The 24264-nt window shown below is 40.9% G+C and overlaps 1 protein-coding gene across 1 annotated transcript in view; it reads left to right on the top strand.

Annotated features, from left to right (window-relative positions):
• SMCHD1 (structural maintenance of chromosomes flexible hinge domain containing 1) overlaps positions 1 to 24264 on the top strand; it is a 584899-nt gene that overhangs the window by 44000 nt on the left and 516635 nt on the right. The window contains exon 6 of the mRNA XM_077270310.1: positions 3632 to 3746. Coding sequence (XP_077126425.1) covers positions 3632 to 3746 — 115 coding nt within the window. The remainder of the gene's footprint in view (positions 1 to 3631; positions 3747 to 24264) is intronic.

Raw genomic sequence — 24264 nt, 5'->3', positions numbered from 1 at the left:
GTAGTGAAACACTTGGGGGTTCAAAGTTCTCACAACACATCTAGATAAGTTCCTTGGGGGGTCTAGTTTCCGATATGGGGTCACTTGTGGGGGGTTTGTACTGTTTGGGTACATCAGGGGCTCTGCAAATGCAAAATGACGCCTGCAGACCAATCCATTTAAGTCTGCATTCCAAATGGCGCTCCTTCCCTTCCGAGCTCTGTCATGCGCCCAAACAGTGGTTCCCCCCCACATATGGGGTATCAGCGTACTCAGGACAAATTGATCAACAACTTTTGGGGTCCAATTTATCCTGATACCTTTGTGAAAATACAAAACTGGGGGCTAAAAAATCATTTTTGTGAAAAAAAAAAGAATTTTTATTTTCACGGCTCTGCGTTATAAACTGTAGTGAAACACTTGGGGGTTCAAAGTTCTCACAACACATCTAGATAAGTTCCTTGGGGGGTCTAGTTTCCAATATGGGGTCACTTGTGGGGGGTTTGTACTGTTTGGGTACATCAGGGGCTCTGCAAATGCAACGTGACGCCTGCAGACCAATCCATTTAAGTCTGCATTCCAAATGACGCTCCTTCCCTTCCGAGCTCTGTCATGCACCCAAACAGTGGTTCCCCCCCACATATGGGGTATCAACGTACTCAGGACAAATTGGACAACAACTTTTGGAGCCCAATTTATCCTGGTACCCTTGTGAAAATACAAAACTGGGGGCTAAAAAATCATTTTTGTGAAAAAAAAAGGAATTTTTATTTTCACGGCTCTGCGTTATAAACTGTAGTGAAACACTTGGGGGTTCAAAGTTCTCACAACACATCTAGATAAGTTCCTTGGGGGGTCTAGTTTCCAATATGGGGTCAATTGTGGGGGGTTTGTACTGTTTGGGTACATCAGGGGCTCTGCAAATGCAACGTGACGCCTGCAGACCAATCCATTTAAGTCTGCATTCCAAATGGCGCTCCTTCCCTTCCAAGCTCTGTCATGTGCCCAAACAGTGGTTCCCCCCACATATGGGGTATCAGCGTACTCAGGACAAATTGAACAACAAAGTTTGGGGTCCAATTTATCCTGATACCCTTGTGAAAATACAAAACTGGGGGCTAAAAATCATTTTTGTGAAAAAAAAAAAGGAATTTTTATTTTCACGGCTCTGCGTTATAAACTGTAGTGAAACACTTGGGGGTTCAAAGCTATCAAAACACATCTAGATAAGTTCCTTAGGGGGTCTACTTTCCAAAATGGTGTCACTTGTGGGGGTTTTTAATGTTTAGGCACATCAGGGGCTCTCCAAACGCAACATGGCATCCCATCTTAATTCCAGTCAATTTTGCATTGAAAAGTAAAATAGCGCTCCTTCCCTTCCGAGCTCTGCTATGCGCCCAAACAGTGGTTTACCCCCACATATGGGGTATCGTCGTACTCAGGACAAATTGCTCAACAACTTTTGTGGTCTAATTTCTTCTCTTACCCTTGGGGAAATAAAAAAATGGGGGCGAAAAGATCATTTTTGTGAAAAAATATGATTTTTATTTTTACGGCTCTGCATTATAAACTTCTGTGAAGCACTTGTTGGGTCAAAGTGCTCAACACACATCTAGATAAGTTCCTTAAGGGGTCTACTTTCCAAAATGGTGTCACTTGTGGGGGTTTTTAATGTTTAGGCACATCAGGGGCTCTCCAAACGCAACATGGCATCCCATCTTAATTCCAGTCAATTTTGCATTGAAAAGTAAAATAGCGCTCCTTCCCTTCCGAGCTCTGCTATGTGCCCAAACAGTGGTTTATCCCCACATATGGGGTATCGTCGTACTCAGGACAAATTGCACAACAACTTTTGTGGTCTAATTTCTTCTCTTACCCTTGGGGAAATAAAAAAATGGGGGCGAAAAGATCATTTTTGTGAAAAAATATGATTTTTATTTTTACGGCTCTGCATTATAAACTTCTGTGAAGCACTTGTTGGGTCAAAGTGCTCAACACACATCTAGATAAGATCCTTAGGGGGTCTACTTTCCAAAATGGTGTCACTTGTGGGGGGTTTCAATGTTTACGCACATCAGGGGCTCTCCAAATGCAACATGGCGTCCCATCTCAATTCCAGTCAATTTTGCATTGAAAAGTCAAATGGCGCTCCTTTCCTTCCGAGCTCTGCCCTGCGCCCAAACAATGGTTTACACCCACATATGGGGTATCAGCGTACTCAGGACGAATTGTACAACAAATTTTGGGGTCTATTTTCTCCTGTTACCCTTGGTAAAATAAAACAAATTGGAGCTGAAACAAATTTTGAGTGAAAAAAAGTTAAATGTTTAATTTTATTTAAACATTCCAAAAATTCCTGTGAAACACCTGAAGGGTTAATAAACTTCTTGAATGTGGTTTTGAGCACCTTGAGGGGTGCAGTTTTTAGAATGGTGTCACACTTGGGTATTTTCTATCATATAGACCCCTCAAAATGACTTCAAATGAGATGTGGTCCCTAAAAAAAAATGGTGTTGTAAAAATGAGAAATTGCTGGTCAACTTTTAACCCTTATAACTCCGTCACCCAAAAAAATTTTGGTTCCAAAATTGTGCTGATGTAAAGTAGACATGTGGGAAATGTTACTTATTAAGTATTTTGCATGACATATGTCTGTGATTTAAGGGCATAAAAATTCAAAGTTGGAAAATTGCGAAATTTTCAAAATTTTCGCCAAATATTCGTTTTTTTCACAAATAAACGCAAGTTATATCGAAGAAATTTTACCACTATCATGAAGTACAATATGTCACGAGAAAACAATGTCAGAATCGCCAAGATCCGTTGAAGCGTTCCAGAGTTATAACCTCATAAAGGGACAGTGGTCAGAATTGTAAAAATTGGCCCGGTCATTAACGTGCAAACCACCCTTGGGGGTGAAGGGGTTAAAAATGCCAGCTCGGCACGCAAGAAATAAGCCCTCAACCGACCCCAGATCATGAAAAATGGAGGCGCAATTTGTTTGTTTTTTTGTTTTGTTTAGCAAAGTTTGGAATTTTTTTTTCACCACTTAGGTAAAAAATAACCTAGTCATGTTAGGTGTCTATGAACTCGTACTGACCTGGAGAATCATAATAGCAGGTCAGTTTTAGCATTTAGTGAACCTAGCAAAAAAGCCAAGCAAAAAACAAGTGTGGGATTTTACTTTTTTTGTAATTTCACCGCACTTGGAATTTTTTTCCCGTTTTCTAGTACACGACATGGTAAAACCAATGATGTCGTTCAAAAGTACAACTCGTCCTGCAAAAAATAAGCCCTCACATGGCCATATTGACGGAAAAATAAAAAAGTTATGGCTCTGGGAAGGAGGGGAGCGAAAAACGAAAAAGAAAAAAACGGAAAAAGCTCCGGGGGTGAAGGAGTTAAAGCGAGTTATGACCTCTTAAAGTGACAGTGGTAAGAATTGTAAAAATTGGCCTGGTCAGGAAGGTGAAAACGGGCTTTGGTGTGAAGGGGTTAAAAATGTGTTACATAAGTGACAGAAAATGCTCATATTTATGTTTACTACTGTTTAAAAAGTGACCATATTGTAGCCTTCTGGAACAAAACTTATATTATAGTTGCTTTTTACTCTCAGAGAAAATGTGACGTTGTTAATTTTGTTTTGTAATAGTGATGAAGAAAGTTATGTCCGTCCTCCTTCTATGCCACGCAGTCTTAACAGTGACATCTCTTATTTTGGTGTTGGTGGAAAACAAGCCGTTTTCTTTATTGGTCATTCCACTCGTGTAAGTATATTCTTTTTCTTAAAATAGACCAACTCAAATGATTTTATTGAATTGCACTTCATAAGGAAAAGAATAAAATCTGTTGCTGGTTATGTTGAAAAATAAATCATGACATTTTGTACTTTTAATTAAATGACTCTTCCTGCCCTCAGTATTGGACATTATTCAAGCAGACAATTGAGCACATGATTAGAAATAATTTGTCATCTTCATTAAAAAGTGAAATTGGACAGACATGAGGTCCCACCTGTAGGATAAGTCTTCAATGTCAGTAGTGGTCAATCCCATTAAAAGGGTTATTCCACAAAGTACATTTTAATCAATAAATCTTTGAATAAAAATAAGTTCCACAATTGAATGTGACAAATACCAAACCACCGTGGATAGGAGATCACCAGAAAAAATCAATAAATACGGGAATAAAAAAATAGGCCTTTATTTATAAGATTGGCAACAATTACATACAATAATAAAATAATTTGTTATATAAAATAACACATATAAAGGGTATATATACCCTACTTACGAGGTCAGGGAGAAAAAATGCTCAATAGAATAACCTCATTTTAAGCTGTGCATATCATAAAATGCAAAGGTACCAATAAAAAGTGTTAACAATATCCAAGAAACCGTGATTGTAAGATTATATTAATAAGTTATGTGCAAAAAATAATAATTTAACTTTATATCGCTGTGCAAAGTAGTGCAAAAAAAGTGCATAATAGCCAGGGATTATATAACCCAATGTAACAGAGTGCCCACTTATGTAGGCCTATATTTAGGCCAAACAATAGGTCACCAATTGCTAATATAGGATAGCACAGCAATATGAATGAATATAAAATATATTTGATGTATACCTGGGGGAGATCAAGACCTGAACCTGCGTGCGCCCGACGCGCGTTTCGGATATTTTTCCTTCGTCAGGGGGTGGTCAATGGTGATGGAAAAGGGGTTTTTATAGCGTGGTTTGTAATAGACGCTGTGGCCCGAGTGTTTTCGGCGCATGCGCAGACTGGAGGTCCGCGAGTTCCGGTCCCCGCGTCACATGACCGGCCGCACAGGAACGGAGTACCCGGCGTAACCAAGGTAACATGGACGCGGAGTGCCGGAGCTCACAGACACAGGCAGGGCATGCGCACAACCAGGGGCACAGCGTGTAGAGAGAACAAAGGTGCATATTCAATAAAGTTATATGTATATATATATATATATATATATATATATATATATATATATATATATATATATATATATATATATATATATATATATATATATATATATATATATAATTAATACTGTGGGCGTAATTCTATTAGTATGGCACATAATATGCCTGCAGAAATCCAATATGTATGTAGATGAACAATGTGGCCAGAATGCATACATAGGAATTAAATATGTGCATGTAGCACCGAAAAGAAAGAAAAAAAGTAAGAAGTATTCATACTTATTACTCATTTACACGCGAAAATATATATATATAGCTACCAGACATATTGGGGCAATATATTTAAACAATATGCATTAGTAAAGAAATTGTCCATAACAAATAAATGCATATATATTACCTATCTTAGCACTAGAATATAGGAAAATTGATAAAATTACATGGACAACAGAGGAGCAGAAAATGGTAGATAATAAACCAGAATTATGAATAACATTATTCTATCTAATCTCCGTCTTCTTGGTATTTTTCACTCATAGAGACTTGAGATATACAGCAAGCTCCATAGTCCCGCCATCCAACATGACCGGCAGTATCCAAATCCCACAATCCAAGCAAGGTAAGTGTAAAACAGGAACTAAAACCGATTAAAAAGATAAAATGAATAAAATGCAATAAAACAAAATTAAAATATTACAGTGGTTTACAGGAAAGGTATAAAACTCAGATTCTCATTTAATCCTTTGGGTGACACAGTGTCAAGCGTCCAGATCCATTTTGTTTCTTTTCTCGCTAAGGCCATACTTATTTCCCCACATCTCTCATTGCTCTTTATCATGTCTATACCGGTCACCTTTAGCAATGATGCATCACACCCGTGATGCAATTTGAAGTGTTTTGGAATTGTTTTTAGTAAGGATATCTCTTCCACTTCTTTCGCAGCTATAATCCCACGCACATGTTCCCTGGTACGTATGTTGAGTTGTCTAGTTGTCATTCCCACATATACCAGGGAACAAGGACATTTAGCGTGGTAAATCACAGCTTTAGAGGTACAAGTTATGGCCTGTTTGATTTTATACATAGTGGTACCATTATGGTTGCAAAATGTATCAGTTCTTACAATATTTGAACATGCGATGCAATGGCCACACGGCTTGCAACCAGGTACTTCTTTTATATTTGTGAGAACAGATGGAATTTCTGAGTTGTAAGAGTAATGACTCCTTACAAGTTGATCCTTCAGATTTCTACATCTACGATAAGTGATATTAGATGTCTCACCAATGTACTGCGACAGAACAGGATCGGCCTTCAGGATGGCCCAAGATTTATTTATATAGGCCCTCATTAGTTCATTCTGGCCATGATATTGTGTGATATACCTTACTACTCTGTCATGTTTAGGTGGTTTATTTTCATAAAGCGCTTGATGTCTAGTTATGTGCTTTGCACGATTATATCCCTTTTTCCCTGAGCGTTTGCTGTATCCTCTTTCTAAAAATCTTGCCATAAGGTCCAGAGCCTGCTTCTCAAAGTCTGCCTCATTAGTACATATCCTCCGTAGGCGCAAAAATTGGCCTATAGGGATTGATTTAATCATTGTTGGAGGGTGTGACGATGAGGCATGTAGCAAAGAGTTTACCGCTGTTGACTTTCGGAAGATGTCACTATACAAACAGCCATCATCATCCCTATGTACACCCACATCCAAGAATTCTATACATTTTTTTATCACATTTGTATGTCAAATGGATATTTAAGGAGTTTTGATTTAGTTGTTCCATAAAAGCCTGGAGTGATTCTATAGGCCCCTGCGAGATAAAGAATATGTCATCAATGAACCGCACCCAAATAAGGATGCGGTCCATTGATGACACTGGCTCGGTATGGAAGAGGTCCCTCTCCCACAGCCCCAGGAACAGATTAGCATACGAGGGCGCAAAAGATGTGCCCATGGCTGTGCCCTGGAGCTGGAGGTAGAGGGACCCCTTAAAAAGAAAAAAAAAAATTTCTAATGAGAATTTAAGCATGTTGACTGTGAATTGTTTCATGGATGTGGGTATAGGTGAGGAGTCCAAAAAATATTCTACCGCCTGTATACCATCACTATGCCGGATATTAGTGTACAAACTCTCGACGTCACATGACACCAAAAACGTGTCATCACCAATATAAAGACCATCTATTTTTTTCAAAAATTCATTGGTGTCCTTAATGAATGAAGGCAAGTTCTCAACTAAAGGTTGTAATTTGGAGTCGATAAATTTATTTATTTTCTCCAAATAATTACCACAGCCGGATATTATAGGTCTACCAGGTGGAATTTTTTGGCCTTTATGGACTTTCGGAAGTAAATAAAATGTCGATATAGCAGGCTCTGGTACCTGTAGAGCTGTATATAAATCCTTGTTAATAACACCTGTATCAAGAGCATCTTTTTAAATGACTAAGAGTTCACCTTTAAATTTCCCCAGTGGATTAAAAGTCAATTTTTTATAGTATATACTATTTTTCAACTGTCGAAATGCTTCGGATTCGTATATCTGTTTAGGCCAAATCACGACGTTGCCCCCCTTGTCAGCCGGCTTTATCACCACATCAGTTAATTTCTCCAAATTTTTTAGGGCCATTTTTTTGGTCCTATTAAGATTCTCAGTAAAAGGAAAACGTGGAATTTTATTGAATTCCTTACTTACAGTTTTAACAAAAGTATCAATAACAGGACAGGCTGACAAGGGGGGAAACCTTGATTTGGCCTAAACAGATGTACGAATCCGAAGCATTTCGACAGTTGAAGAATAGTATATACTATAAAAAATTGACTTTTAATCCACTGGGGAAGTTTAAAGGTGAACTCTTAGTCATTTTAAAAGATGCTCTTGATACAGGTGTTATTAACAAGGATTTATATACAGCTCTACAGGTACCAGAGCCTGCTATATCGACATTTTATTTACTTCCGAAAGTCCATAAAGGCCAAAAAATTCCACCTGGTAGACCTATAATATCCGGCTGTGGTAATTATTTGGAGAAAATAAATACGGTAAATTTATCGACTCCAAATTACAACCTTTAGTTGAGAACTTGCCTTCATTCATTAAGGACACCAATGAATTTTTGAAAAAAATAGATGGTCTTTATATTGGTGATGACACGTTTTTGGTGTCATGTGACGTCGAGAGTTTGTACACTAATATCCGGCATAGTGATGGTATACAGGCGGTAGAATATTTTTTGGACTCCTCACCTATACCCACATCCATGAAACAATTCACAGTCAACATGCTTAACCCCTTCACCACCAAGGGTGGTTTGCACGTTAATGACCGGGCCAATTTTTACAATTCTGACCACTGTCCCTTTATGAGGTTATAACTCTGGAAAGCTTCAACGGATCTTGGCGATTCTGACATTGTTTTCTCATGACATATTGTACTTCATGATAGTGGTAAAATTTCTTCAATATAACTTGCGTTTATTTGTGAAAAAAACGAATATTTGGCGAAAATTTTGAAAATTTCGCAATTTTCCAACTTTTAATTTTTATGCCCTTAAATCACAGACATATGTCACGCAAAATACTTAATAAGTAACATTTCCCACATGTCTACTTTACATCAGCACAATTTTGGAACCAAAATTTTTTTTTGTGACGGAGTTAAGGGTTAAAAGTTGACCAGCAATTTCTCATTTTTACAACACCATTTTTTTTTAGGGACCACATCTCATTTGAAGTCATTTTGAGGGGTCTATATGATAGAAAATACCCAAGTGTGACACCATTCTAAAAACTGCACCCCTCAAGGTGCTCAAAACCACTTTCAAGAAGTTTATTAACCCTTCAGGTGTTTCACAGGAATTTTTGGAATGTTTAAATAAAAATGAACATTTAACTTTTTTTCACACAAAATTTAATTCAGATCCAATTTGTTTTACTTTACCAAGGGTAACAGGAGAAAATAGACCCCAAAATTTGTTGTACAATTTGTCCTGAGTACGCTGATACCCCATATGTGGGGGTAATCCACTGTTTGGGCGCATGGCAGAGCTCGGAAGGAAAGGAGCGCCATTTGACTTTTCAATGCAAAATTGACTGGAATTGAGATGGGACGCCAAGTTGCATTTGGAGAGCCCCTGATGTGCCTAAACATTGAAACCCCCCACAAGTGACACCATTTTGGAAAGTAGACCCCCTAAGGAACTTATCTAGATGTGTGGTGAGCACTTTGACCCAACAAGTGCTTCACAGAAGTTTATAATGCAGAGCGGTAAAAATAAAAAATCATATTTTTTCACAAAAATGATCTTTTCGCCCCCAATTTTTTATTTTCCCAAGGGTAAGAGAAGAAATTGGACCTCAAAAATTGTTGTGCAATTTGTCCTGAGTACGCTGATACCCCATATGTGGGTGTAAACCATTGTTTGGGCACAGGGCAGAGCTCGGAAGGGAAGGAGCGCCATTTGACTTTTCAATGCAAAATTGATTGGAATTGAGATGGGACGCCATGTTGCGTTTGCAGAGCCCCTGATGTGCCTAAACATTGAAACCCCCCACAAGTGACACCATTTTGGAAAGTAGACCCCCTAAGGAACTTATCTAGATGTGTGGTGAGCACTTTGACCCAACAAGTGCTTCACAGAAGTTTATAATGCAGAGCCAAAAAAATAAAAATTCTTTTTTTTTTTCACAAAAATGATTTTTTAGCCCCCAGTTTTGTATTTTCACAAGGGTATCAGGATAAATTGGACCTCAAAAGTTGTTGTCCAATTTGTCCTGAGTATGCTGATACCCCATATGTGGGGGGGAACCACTGTTTGGGCGCATGACAGAGCTCAGAAGGGAAGGAGCGCCATTTGGAATGCAGACTTAAATGGATTGGTCTGCAGGCGTCACGTTGCATTTGCAGAGCCCCTGATGTACCCAAACAGTACAAACCCCCCACAAGTGACCCCATATTGGAAACTAGACCCCCCAAGGAACTTATCTAGATGTGTTGTGAGAACTTTGAACCCCCAAGTGTTTCACTACAGTTTACAATGCAGAGCCGTGAAAATAAAAAATCTTTTTTTTCCCACAAAACTTATTTTTTGGCCCCCAGTTTTGTATTTTTCCAAGGGTAGCAGGAGAAATTGGACCCCAAAAGTTGTTGTACAATTTGTCCTGAGTACGCTGATACCCCATATGTGGGGGTAAACCACTGTTTGGGCGCATGGGAGAGCTCGGAAAGGAAGTAGCACCGTTTGACTTTTCAATGCAAAATTGACAGGAATTGAGATGGGACGCCATGTTGCGTTTGGAGAGCCACTGATGTGCCTAAACATTGAAACCCCCCACAAGTGACACCATTTTGGAAAGTAGACCCCCTAAGGAACTTATCTAGATGTGTTTTGAGCGCTTTGACCCACCAAGGGCTTCACAGAAGTTAATAATGCAGAGCCATAAAAATAAAACAAAAATTTTTTCCCACAAAAATTATTTTTTTAGCCCCCAGTTTTGTATTTTCCCAAGGGTAGCAGGAGAAATTGGACCCCAAATGTTGTTGTACAATTTGTCCTGAGTGCGCTGATACCCCATATGTGGGGGGGAACCACCGTTTGGAGGCATGGAAGGGCTCGGAAGTGAAGGAGCGCCATTTGGAATGCAGACTTAGATGGAATGGTCTGCAGGCGTCACATTGCGTTTGCAGAGCCCCTAATGTATCTAAACAGTAGAAACCCCCCACAAGTGACACCATGTTGGAAAGTAGACCGCCTAAGGAACTTATCTAGATGTGTGGTGAGCGCTTTGACCCACCAAGGGCTTCACAGAAGTTTATAATGCAGAGCCGTAAAAATAAAAATAAAAATTTTTCCCACATAAAATATTTTTCAGCCCCCGGTTTTGTATTTTCCCGAGGGTAACAGGAGAAATTGGACCCCAAAAGTTGTTGTCCAATTTGTCCTGAGTGCGCTGATACCCCATATGTGGGGGGAACCACCGTTTGGATGCATGGGAGGGCTCGGAAGGGAAGGAGCGCCATTTGGAATGCAGACTTAGATGGAATGGTCTGCAGGCGTCACATTGCGTTTGCAGAGCCACTAATGTACCTAAACAGTAGAAGCCCCACACAAGTGACCCCATTTTGGAAACTAGACCCCCCAAGGAACTTATCTAGATGTGTTGTAAGAACTTTGAACCCCCAAGTGTTTCACTACAGTTTATAACGCAGAGCCGTGAAAATAAAAAATCTTTGTTTTTCCCACAAAAATTATTTTTTAGCCCCCAGTTTTGTATTTTCCCAGGGGTAACAGGAGAAATTGGACCCCAAAGGTTGTTGTCCTATTTGTCCTGAGTACGCTGATACCCCATATGTTGGGGTAAACCCCTGTTTGGGCACACGGGAGAGCTCGGAAGGGAAGGAGCACTGTTTTACTTTTTCAATGCAGAATTGGCTGGAATTGAGATCGGACGCCATGTCGCGTTTGGAGAGCCCCTGATGTGCCGAAACAGTGGAAACCCCCCAATTATAACTGAAACCCTAATCCAAACACACCCCTAACCCTAATCCCAACAGTAACCCTAACCACACCTCTAACCCTGACACACCCCTAACCCTAATCCCAACCCTATTCCCAACCGTAAATGTAATCCAAACCCTAACCCTAACTTTAGCCCCAACCCTAACTTTAGCCCCAACCCTAACCCTAACTGTAGCCCTAGCCCCAACCCTAACCCTAGCCCTAACCTAACCCTAGCCCTAACCCTAACCTTAGCCCTAATCCTAACCCTAGCCCTAACCCTAGCCCTAACCCTAATGGGAAAATGGAAATAAATACATTTTTTTAATTTTTTAATTATTCGCAACTAAGGGGGTGATGAAGGGGGGTTTGATTTACTATTTATAGCGCGTTTTCTAGCGGATTTTTGATTGGCAGCCGTCACACACTAAAAGACGCTTTTTATTGCAAAAAAATGTTTTTTTTGCGTTACCACATTTTGAGAGCTATAATTTTGACATATTTTGGTCCACAGAGTCATGTGACGTCTTGTTTTTTGCGGGACGAGTTGACGTTTTTATTGGTAACATTTTCGGGCATGTGACATTTTTTTGATCGCTTTTTATTCCGATTATTTCCAATTATAACTGAAACCCTAATCCAAACACATCCCTAACCCTAATCCCAACGGTAACCCTAACCACTCCTCTAACCCAGACACACCCAACCCTATTCCCAACCGTAAATGTAATCCAAACCCTAACCCTATCTTTAGCCCCAACCCTAACTGTAGCTCCAACCCTAGCCCCAACCCTAACCCTAGCCCTATCACTAGCACTAACACTAGCCGTAACACTAGCCCTAACCCTAGCAATAACCCTAGCCCTATCACTAGCACTAACACTAGCACTAACACTAGCCCTAACCCTAGCCCCAACCCTAGCCCTAACCCTTGCCCTAACCCTTGCCCTAACCCTTGCCCTAACCCTAGCCCTAACTCTAGCCCTAACCCTAGCCCCAACCCTAGCCCTAACCCTAGCCCTAACCCTTGCCCTAACCCTAGCCCTAACTCTAGTCCTAACTCTAGCCCTAACCCTAGCCCTAATGGGAAAATGGAAATAAATACTTTTCTTTTATTTTTCCCTAACTAAGGGGGTGATGAAGGGGTGTTTGATTTACTTTTATAGCGGGTTTTTTAGCGGATTTTTATGATTGGCAGCCGTCACACACTGAAAGACGCTTTTTATTGCAAAAAATATTTTTTGCGTTACCACATTTTGAGAGCTATAAATTTTCCATATTTTGGTCCACAGTCATGTGAGGTCTTGTTTTTTGCGGGACAAGTTGACGTTTTTATTGGTAACATTTTTGGGCACGTCACATTTTTTGATCGCTTTTTATTCCGATTTTTGTGAGGCAGAATGACCAAAAACCAGCTATTCATGAATTTCTTTTGGGGGAGGCGTTTATACCGTTCCGCGTTTGGTAAAATTGATAAAGCAGTTTTATTCTTCGGGTCAGTACGATTACAGCGATACCTCATTTATCTCATTTTTTTATGGTTTGGCGCTTTTATACGATAAAAACTATTTTATTTAAAAAATAATTATTTTTGCATCGCTTTATTCTCAGGACTATAACTTTTTTATTTTTTTGCTGATCATGCTGTATGGCGGCTCGTTATTTGCGGGACAAGATGTCGCTTTCAGCGGTACCATGGTTATTTATATCTGTCTTTTTGATCGCGTGTTATTCCACTTTTTGTTCGGCGGTATGATAATAAAGCGTTGTTTTTTGCCTCGTTTTTTTTTTTTTTTCTTACGGTGTTTACTGAAGGGGTAAACTAGTGGGCCAGTATTATAGGACGGGTCGTTACGGACGCGGCGATACTAAATATGTGTACTTTTATTGTTTTTTTTTAATATTTAGATAAAGAAATGTATTTATGGGAATAATATATTTTTTTTTTTTTCATTATTTTGGAATATTTTTTTTACACATTTGGAAATTTTTTTTTTTACTTTTTTACTTTGCCCCAGGGGGGGACAATACAGATCGGTGATCTGTCAGTTTGCATAGCACTCTGACAGATCACCGATCTGAGAGAAGTGCAGGCTGCTTCAAAGTCCCTGCTCTGAGCAGGCTTCTGTGAAGCCACCTCCCTCCCTGCAGGACCCGAATCCGCGGCCATCTTGGATCCGGGTCTGGAGCAGGCAGGGAGGGAGGTAAGACCCTCGCAGCAACGCGATCACATCGCGTTGCTCCGGGGGTCTCAGGGAAGCCCGCAGGGAGCCCCCTCCCTGCGCGATGCTTCCCTGCACCGCCGGCACATCGCGATCATGTTTGATCGCGGTGTGCCGGGGGTTAATGTGCCGGGGGCGGTCCGTGACCGCTCCTGGCACATAGTGCCGGATGTCAGCTGCGATATGCAGCTGACACCCGGCCGCGATCGGCCGCGCTCCCCCCGAGAGCGCGGCCGATCGCGTATGACATACTATCCCGTCCGTGGTCATGGGGGCCCACCCCACCTCGACGGGATAGTACGTCAAATGTCGGGAAGGGGTTAAATTCTCATTAGAAATTTTTTTTCTTCTTTTTAAGGGGTCCCTCTACCTCCAGCTCCAGGGCACAGCCATGGGCGCATCTTTTGCGCCCTCGTATGCTAATCTGTTCTTGGGGCTGTGGGAGAGGGACCTCTTCCATACCGAGCCAGTGTCATCAATGGACCGCATCCTTATTTGGGTGCGGTTCATTGATGACATATTCTTTATCTCGCAGGGGCCTATAGAATCACTCCAGGCTTTTATGGAACAACTAAATCAAAACTCCTTAAATATCCATTTGACATACAAATGTGATAAAAAATGTATAGAATTCTTGGATGTGGGTGTACATAGGGATGATGATGGCTGTTTGTATAGTGACATCTTCCGAAAGTCAACAGCGGTAAACTCTTTGCTACATGCCTCATCGTCACACCCTCCAACAATGATTAAATCAATCCCTATAGGCCAATTTTTGCGCCTACGGAGGATATGTACTAATGAGGCAGACTTTGAGAAGCAGGCTCTGGACCTTATGGCAAGATTTTTAGAAAGAGGATACAGCAAACGCTCAGGGAAAAAGGGATATAATCGTGCAAAGCACATAACTAGACATCAAGCGCTTTATGAAAATAAACCACCTAAACATGACAGAGTAGTAAGGTATATCACACAATATCATGGCCAGAATGAACTAATGAGGGCCTATATAAATAAATCTTGGGCCATCCTGAAGGCCGATCCTGTTCTGTCGCAGTACATTGGTGAGACATCTAATATCACTTATCGTAGATGTAGAAATCTGAAGGATCAACTTGTAAGGAGTCATTACTCTTACAACTCAGAAATTCCATCTTTTCTCACAAATATAAAAGAAGTACCTGGTTGCAAGCCGTGTGGCCATTGCATCGCATGTTCAAATATTGTAAGAACTGATACATTTTGCAACCATAATGGTACCACTATGTATAAAATCAAACAGGCCATAACTTGTACCTCTAAAGCTGTGATTTACCACGCTAAATGTCCTTGTTCCCTGGTATATGTGGGAATGACAACTAGACAACTCAACATACGTACCAGGGAACATGTGCGTGGGATTATAGCTGCGAAAGAAGTGGAAGAGATATCCTTACTAAAAACAATTCCAAAACACTTCAAATTGCATCACGGGTGTGATGCATCATTGCTAAAGGTGACCGGTATAGACATGATAAAGAGCAATGAGAGATGTGGGGAAATAAGTATGGCCTTAGCGAGAAAAGAAACAAAATGGATCTGGACGCTTGACACTGTGTCACCCAAAGGATTAAATGAGAATCTGAGTTTTATACCTTTCCTGTAAACCACTGTAATATTTTAATTTTGTTTTATTGCATTTTATTCATTTTATCTTTTTAATCGGTTTTAGTTCCTGTTTTACACTTACCTTGCTTGGATTGTGGGATTTGGATACTGCCGGTCATGTTGGATGGCGGGACTATGGAGCTTGCTGTATATCTCAAGTCTCTATGAGTGAAAAATACCAAGAAGACGGAGATTAGATAGAATAATGTTATTCATAATTCTGGTTTATTATCTACCATTTTCTGCTCCTCTGTTGTCCATGTAATTTTATCAATTTTCCTATATTCTAGTGCTAAGATAGGTAATATATATGCATTTATTTGTTATGGACAATTTCTTTACTAATGCATATTGTTTAAATATATTGCCCCAATATGTCTGGTAGCTATATATATATATTTTCGCGTGTAAATGAGTAATAAGTATGAATACTTCTTACTTTTTTTCTTTCTTTTCGGTGCTACATGCACATATTTAATTCCTATGTATGCATTCTGGCCACATTGTTCATCTACATACATATTGGATTTCTGCAGGCATATTATGTGCCATACTAATAGAATTACGCCCACAGTATTAATTATATATATATATATATATATATATATATATATATATATATATATATATATATATATATATATATATATATATATATATATATATATATATATATATATATATATACATATAACTTTATTGAATATGCACCTTTGTTCTCTCTACACGCTGTGCCCCTGGTTGTGCGCATGCCCTGCCTGTGTCTGTGAGCTCCGGCACTCCGCGTCCATGTTACCTTGGTTACGCCGGGTACTCCGTTCCTGTGCGGCCGGTCATGTGACGCGGGGACCGGAACTCGCGGACCTCCAGTCTGCGCATGCGCCGAAAACACTCGGTCCACAGCGTCTATTACAAACCACGCTATAAAAACCCCTTTTCCATCACCATTGACCACCCCCTGACGAAGGAAAAATATCCGAAACGCGCGTCGGGCGCACGCAGGTTCAGGTCTTGATCTCCCCCAGGTATACATCAAATATATTTTATATTCATTCATATTGCTGTGCTATCCTATATTAGCAATTGGTGACCTATTGTTTGGCCTAAATATAGGCCTACATAAGTGGGCACTCTGTTACATTGGGTTATATAATCCCTGGCTATTATGCACTTTTTTTGCATTACTTTGCACAGCGATATAAAGTTAAATTATTATTTTTTGCACATAATTTATTAATATAATCTTACAATCACGGTTTCTTGGATATTGTTAACACTTTTTATTGGTACCTTTGCATTTTATGATATGCACAGCTTAAAATGAGGTTATTCTATTGAGCATTTTTTCTCCCTGACCTCGTAAGTAGGGTATATATACCCTTTATATGTGTTATTTTATATAACAAATTCTTTTATTATTGTATGTAATTGTTGCCAATCTTATAAATAAAGGCCTATTTTTTTATTCCCGTATTCATTGATTTTTTTCTGATGATCTCCTATCCACGGTGGTTTGGTATTTGTCTCTGTATTACAGTGGTTTCCACTGGTGTTGTCTCACAGCATATCCTAACCACGGGCATATTGTGATGTATTTAAATATCTTCTGGATTAATAATATTCTGTGGATTAGTGTGGGTATACTGTGTTTAATAACCACAATTGAATGTGTCTGAAAGAAATGTTCCTGTATTGAGATAATCTTTTTAATGTGTCCCTGCTGTGTACTGTGTAATGGTTGTGTCTTACCTTACAGGAACATAGTCTGATCATACCACATCTCCTGAGCAGGGAAGGAAGCAAAAAAGCGTATGTAGACAGGACAGCATGGAGTGCTTGTTTTTATCCCCTTCCCGACCCATGACGCCACGTAGGCGTCATGAAAACCCGTGCCAATCCGACCCATGACGCCTATGTGGCGTCATGGAATGATCGCGTCCCTGCAGATTGGGTGAAAGGGTTAACTCCAATTTCACCCGATCTTCAGAGACAGGGGGAGTGATACTTCAGCCCAGGGGGGGTGGCTTCACCCCCCCCCCCCGTGGCTACTATCGTTCTGATTGGCAGTTTCACTTTCAACAGCCAATCAGAGCGATTTGTAATATTTCACCTAAAAAACTGGTGAAATATTACAATCCAGCCATGGCCGATGCTGCAATATCATCGGCCATGGCTGGAAATACTGAATTGACCCCCCCCACCCCACCGATGGCCCCCCCAAGCCACCGATCTGTCCCGTAGTCCCCTCCGTCCTGTGCTCTGCTCCCCCGTCCTCCTGTCCGCTCCCCCCGTGCTCCGACGCCCCCCCCCCCCCGTGCCCCGATCTCCCCCCCCCCCCTTATACTTACCGAGGCTCCCGGTGTCGGTCCGTCTTCTCCATGAGCGCCGCCATCTTCCAAAATGGCGGGCGCATGCTCAGTGCGCCCGCCGAATCTGCCGGCCGGCAGATTCATTACAAGTACATTTTGATCGCTGTGGTAGGTTCTATCACAGCGATCAAAATAAAAAAAATAATAAATAAACCCCCCGCTTTATCACCCCCATAGGTAGGGACAATAATAAAATAAAGAAAATATATTTTTTTCTTTTTCCACTAGGGTTAGGGTTAGAACTAGGGTTAGAACTAGGGGTAGGGTTAGGGTTACGGGTAGGGTTAGGGGTAGGGTTAGGGTTATGGCATGTGCACACAGTGCGGATTTGGCCGCGGATCCGCAGCGGATTGGCCGCGGATCCGCAGCGAATTGGCCGCGGATCCGCAGCGGATTACCCGCGGATCCGCAGCGGATTGGCCGCTGTGAATTCGTAGCAGTTTTCCATCAGGTTTTCAGTACCATGTACACCTATGGAAAACCAAATCCGCTGTGCCCATGGTGCGGAAAATTCCGTGCAGAAACGCTGCGTTGTATTTTCCGCAGCATGTCAATTCTTTGTGCGGATTCCGCAGCGTTTTACACCTGTTCCTCAATAGGAATCCACAGGTGAAATCCGCACAAAAAAACACTGGAAATCTGCTGTAAATCCGCAGGTAAAACGCAGTGCCTTTTACCTGCAGATTTTTCAAAAATCGTGCGGAAAAATCTCACACGAATCCGCAACGTGGGCACATAGCCTTAGGGTTAGGTTTGGAATTAGGGCTAGGGTTGGAAATAGGGTTAAGATTAGGCTTGTGGTTAGGGTTACGGATAGGGTTAGGGGTGTGTTGGGGTTACAGTTGTGGTTAGGGTTGGGATTAGGGTTAGGGTTGGGGTTAGGGTTAGGGTTGGGATTAGGGTTAGGATTAGGGTTAGGGTTGGAATTAGGGTTACGGGTGTGTTGGGGTTAGGGTTGTGGTTAGGGGTGTGTTGGGGTTAGGGTTGTGATTAGGGTTATGCTACAGTTGGGATTAGGATTAGGGGTGTGTTGGGGTTAGTGTTGAAGTTAGAATTGAGGGGTTTCCACTGTTTAGGCACATCAGGGGTCTCCAAACGCAACATGGCGCCACCTTTGATTCCAGCCAATCTTGCGTTCAAAAAGTCAAATGGTGCTCCCTCCCTTCCAAGCCCCGACGTGCGCCCAAACAGTGGTTTACCCCCACACTTGGGGTACCAGCGTACTCAGGACAAACTGGGCAACAACTGTTGGGGTCCAATTTCTCCTGTTACCCTTGCAAAAATAAAAAATTACTTGCTAAAACATAATTTTTGAGGAAAGAACAATTATTTTTTATTTTCACGGCTCTGCGTTATAAACTTCTGTGAAGCACTTGGGGGTTGAAAGTGCTCACCACACATCTAGATAAGTTCCTTGGGGGGTCTAGTTTCCAAAATGGGGTCACTTGTGGGGTGTTTCTACTGTTTAGGCACATCAGGGGCTCTGCAAATGCAATGTGACGCCCGCAGACCATTCCATCAAAGTCTGCATTTCAAATGTCACTACTTCCCTTCCGAGCCCTGACGTGTGCCCAAACAGTGGTTTACCCCCACATATGGGGTATCAGCGTACTCACAACAAACTGGGCAACAAATATTGGGGCCCAATTTCTCCTGTTACCCTTGTGAAAATAAAAAATTGCTTGCTAAAACATCTTTTTTGAGGAAAGAAAAATTATTTTTTATTTTAACGGCTCTGCGTTATAAACTTCTGTGAAGCACTTGGGGGTTGAACGTGCTCACCACACATCTAGATAAGTACCTTGGGGGGTCTAGTTTCCAAAATGGGGTCACCTGTGGGGGGTTTCTACTGTTTAGGCATATTAGGGGCTCTGCAAACGTAACATGATGCCCACAGGCCATTCCATCAAAGTCTGCATTCCAAAACGTCACTACTTCCCTTCCGAGTCCCGGCATGTGCCCAAACAGTGGTTTACCCCCACATATGGGGTATCAGCGTTCTCAGGAGAAACTGGACAACAACTTTTGGGGTCCAATTTCTCCTGTTACCCTTGCAAAAATAAAAAATTCTGGGCTAAAAAAATATTTTTGAGGAAAGGAAACACATTTATTATTTTCACGGCTCTGCGTTATAAACTTCTGTGAAGCACTTGGGGGTTCAAAGTGCTCACCACACATCTAGATTAGTTCCTTGGGGGGTCTAGTTTCCAAAATGGGGTCACTTGTAGGGGAGTTCCAATGTTTAGGCACACAGGGGCTCTCCAAACGCGACATGGTGTCCGCTAGCGATGGAGATAATTTTTCATTCAAAAAGTCAAATGGCGCTCCTTCCCTTCCGAGCCTTACCATGTTCCCAAACAGTGGTTTACCCCCACATGTGAGGTATCTGTGTACTCAGGAGAAATTGTCCAACAAATTTTAGGATCCATTTTATCCTGTTGCCCATGTGAAAATGAAAAAATTGAGGCTAAAATAATTTTTTTGTGAAAAAAAAGTACTGTTTCATTTTTACGGATCAATTTGTGAAGCACCTGGGGGTTTAAAGTGCTCACTATGCTTCTAGATAAGTTCCTTGGGGGGTCTAGTTTCCAAAATGGGGTCACTTGTGGGGGAGCTCCAATGTTTAGGCACACGGGGGCTCTCAAAACGCGACATGGTGTCCGCTAAAGATTGGAGCCAATTTTTCATTGAAAAAGTCAAATGGCGCTCCTTCCCTTCCGAGCCCTGCCGTGCGCCCAAACAGTGGTTTACCCCCACATATGAGGTATCAGCGTACTCAGGACAAATTGGACAACAACGTTCGTGGTCCAGTTTCTCCTTTTACCCTTGGGAAAGTAAAAAATTTTTCGCTAAAAGATCATTTTCGTGACTAAAAAGTTAAATGTTCATTTTTTTACTTCCATGTTGCTTCTGCTGCTGTGAAACACCTGAAGGGTTAATAAACTTCTTGAATGTGGTTTTGAGCACCTTGAGGGGTGCAGTTTTTAGAATGGTGTCACTTTTGGGTATTTTCAGCCATATAGAACCCTCAAACTGACTTCAAATGTGAGGTGGTCCCTAAAAAAAATGGTTTTGTAAATTTTGTTGTAAAAATGAGAAATCACTGGTCAAATTTTAACCCTTATAACTTCCTAGCAAAAAAAAAAATTTGTTTCCAAAATTGTGCTGATGTAAAGTAGACATGTGGGAAATGTTATTTATTAACTATTTTGTGTCACATAACTCTCTGGTTTAACAGAATAAAAATTCAAAATGTGAAAATTGCGAAATTTTCTAAATTTTTGCCAAATTTCCGTTTTTTTCACAAATAAACTCAGAAATTATCGACCTAAATTTACCACTAACATGAAGCCCAATATGTCACGAAAAAACAATCTCAGAATCGCTAGGATCCGTTGAAGCGTTCTTGAGTTATTACCTCATAAAGGGACACTGGTCAGAATTGCAAAAAACAACAAGGTCATTAAGGCCAAAATAGACTGGGTCATGAAGGGGTTAAACATGTCTTAGCTCACAGAAAGAATCTGCTGGGATACCATGCTGTTCTGGGTGCATACTTTGTTTTGCTTCCTCCCATGTTTCTGCATAGTGAGACACAGCCATTACATTGAGATTTTAATACTTAATTTTATGCTTGGGCTTTGTTCACTGTTTCGGAGTCTCAGCTGCTGCTCCCAGTGTTTTTTCATTGTCTGTAGCTTGACTCCAAAACGTTGAATACGGTAAATAGTTTTTTTTTTTTTTTGTTGTTGTTGTTGTTTTTTTTAATAAAGGGAGTTTTTATCCCAAACAGACATTATAAACTAAGCATTTAGGGATGGAGCCCCTATAAAAAATTCACATTTAGAATTTTTATCACTGTATTAGTAAAATATGCTAATAATGTGCTCTGTGCACCCTTGGTGTGATGGCCAAGCTATTCAGTGCACCGTTACATGCAATGGATTTGAATGCCCCCTCCTCACACACTACTGATTGACAGCAATAACTTGCCTGAGCTTTCTCTGCAGACTGTGCTCACTCCAGGTAAGGCTACTTTCACACTAGCGTTAACTGCATTACGTCTCAAAACTTCTTTTTTGCCGAAAAAACGGATGCGTGAAAAAAGTGAAAAACGGTGACAAACGTATGCCACGCATCCAGCATTTCGACGGATACGTCGCAAATCCGCTAAACGTTTCCGTCGAAAATACTGAATGCGTTGCATACGTTGCATCCGTTTTTACCATCCGTTGTATCCGTTTTTCCGACGGATCCGTTTTTAAAATGGGAGGCTCCCAAATTTGGCTACTGGAAAATATGGAAAACTATATAGTTACTGTTTTTACAGCCCATCTTTGAGGGTTTTAGTTTTGTGGCAGCGATGGAAGGTGTTCTTGGGAGGATTGCTAGTTTGGTTACCGACGTTATCTTTGAGACGAATCGCCTGGATATCATAGTGCAGGAGAAGGAGGCGGCAGCGGAAAGGCGTAGGATGCTTCTGCAGCAACGGAGACGGAGGCGACTGTGGATTCATCCGATTAATGAACTACGGATGACCCGGGGTGTCCAGTCCACTCTGTACCTGGAGTTGCGGCACAATCCACACAAATTCCACAACTATGTGCGGATGAGGATGGAACATTTTGATTCTTTGCTTGCAAAAATGGAGGATGTCATCCGAAGACGGGACACAAGGATGAGGCTTGCCATCACACCGGCGGAGCGGCTGATGGTGACCCTGCGGTAAGCCTCATTTTTTTTCTGTCATTGGTCATTTTTAATGTTATATTACATGCTGCAGACAATACTGCGCTGGCATACTGCGCACTATTTTCTGCAGCATGTAATTTTGGTTTTCTTTGCGGCCATTCCACTGCTTTATTTAAATGTCATTGCTGATATTGAATGTTAGATAACAGACTGCAGAAAATACTGCGCTGAAATATTGCGTTGCATTTTCTGCAGTTTTTTTTTTTAAGTTTTTTGGGTTTGATGACATGCAACTGCTTTTTTTTCTTTCATTGGTCATTTTTAATGTTATATTACATGCTGCAGACAATACTGCGCTGGCATACTGCGCACTATTTTCTGCAGCATGTAATTTTGGTTTTCTTGGCGGACATTCCACTGCTTTTTTTCCTGTCATTGGTCATTTTTAATGTTATATTACATGCTGCAGACAATACTGCGCTGACATACTGCGCACTATTTTCTGCAGCATGTAATTTTGGTTTTCTTTGCGGCCATTCCACTGCTTTTTTACACCGGTTTCATGCTGGTTTTATTGTGTGTCCCGTCCTTAAAAAAAAATTAACAGTGCCATATTGAAACTTGTTGGTCTGTGCAATTTTTTCTAACATTTTTTTTTTTTTTTTTTTTAAAGTTTCCTAGCTACGGGTGAATCTATGACTTCGCTCCATTATCAATTCAGGCTGGGCATTTCCACTATCTCTGGAATAGTGAAGGACACATGTCGGGCTATTTGGACCACTTTGCAACCAGAGTATATCCCCCAACCATCCATGGAAATCTGGTTGCGAAGTGCTGAAGAGTTTCAGCAAATTTGCAATTTCCCTAATTGTGTGGGTGCAGTTGACGGGAAACATATAAGGATTGCGAAACCGGCAGGAACAGGATCGGAGTATTATAATTATAAGAAGTATTTCTCCATCGTCCTTATGGCTATTGCAGATGCCAACTGCAGGTTCCTTGCCGTGGACATCGGAGCGTATGGACGGTCCAACGATTCGCAAGTTCTTAAAAACTCTCCAATGGGTCGTTGCCTTTATGGAGAGACCTACGATTTCCCGCCAGCCAGACCACTGCCAGGAACAAGTGAACCAGCCATGGAATATGTTTTTGTAGGTGATGAAGCCTTTCAACTATCGCCGCACCTACTGAAACCGTACAGTAGCCGGAACTTAAACCATACCAAGCGGGTCTTTAATTACCGGCTTACTAGAGCACGAAGAGTAGTGGAGTGTTCCTTTGGCATATTGACGGCGAAGTGGCGAGTTCTGCTGACGGCTATCAAACTGAAAACAACAACTATAGATGAGGTAGTTAAAGCCTGTGTGGTGCTCCACAACTTTGTCCTTTCAAAGGAGCCCGTTTCCTTGGATGATGAAGAGTTGGAGACCACCTTGTGGGACTACCGCAGCAGCTCGGTTCGCTCTACAGGTTCTGTTACAAGGATGAGGGACCAGTTTGCCGATTATTTTGTGTCACCTGTCGGGCGGATCCCATGGCAAGACATGATTGTGTAACCTGTTTTCCATGTGTTTGTTTATGTAAAAAATGTGTTTCTTCAGAAAAAAAAAACAAAAAAAACCAAAAGCGTGTTTTTCTTGCTAGTAAAACCAATATGTTATACCTTTCACACGTCTGGGGTTTGTTTTTATTTTACCTTTTTTATTTAGTTGCCATATTACCTTAATAAATCCACACACACACAAAGAGTAGAATTTTAATCAGCATTTTATTTTAACTCTTTCTTTTTTTTGTTTGTTTTATATTTTTTTTTTTGCCAAAAAAAACATTTTTATTTTCAATTTTTTTTTTTGAAAACTTTGCACATTTTTTAACATGTAAATTAATTTTAATGTACAACTCTTCAAAGTGGG

This window comes from Ranitomeya variabilis, chromosome 6 (genome assembly GCF_051348905.1).
Source record: "Ranitomeya variabilis isolate aRanVar5 chromosome 6, aRanVar5.hap1, whole genome shotgun sequence".
NCBI classification, from domain to species: domain Eukaryota; kingdom Metazoa; phylum Chordata; class Amphibia; order Anura; family Dendrobatidae; genus Ranitomeya; species Ranitomeya variabilis.
Note: the sequence above shows the minus strand (reverse complement) of the source record. Positions and strands in the feature narration are given on the sequence as shown.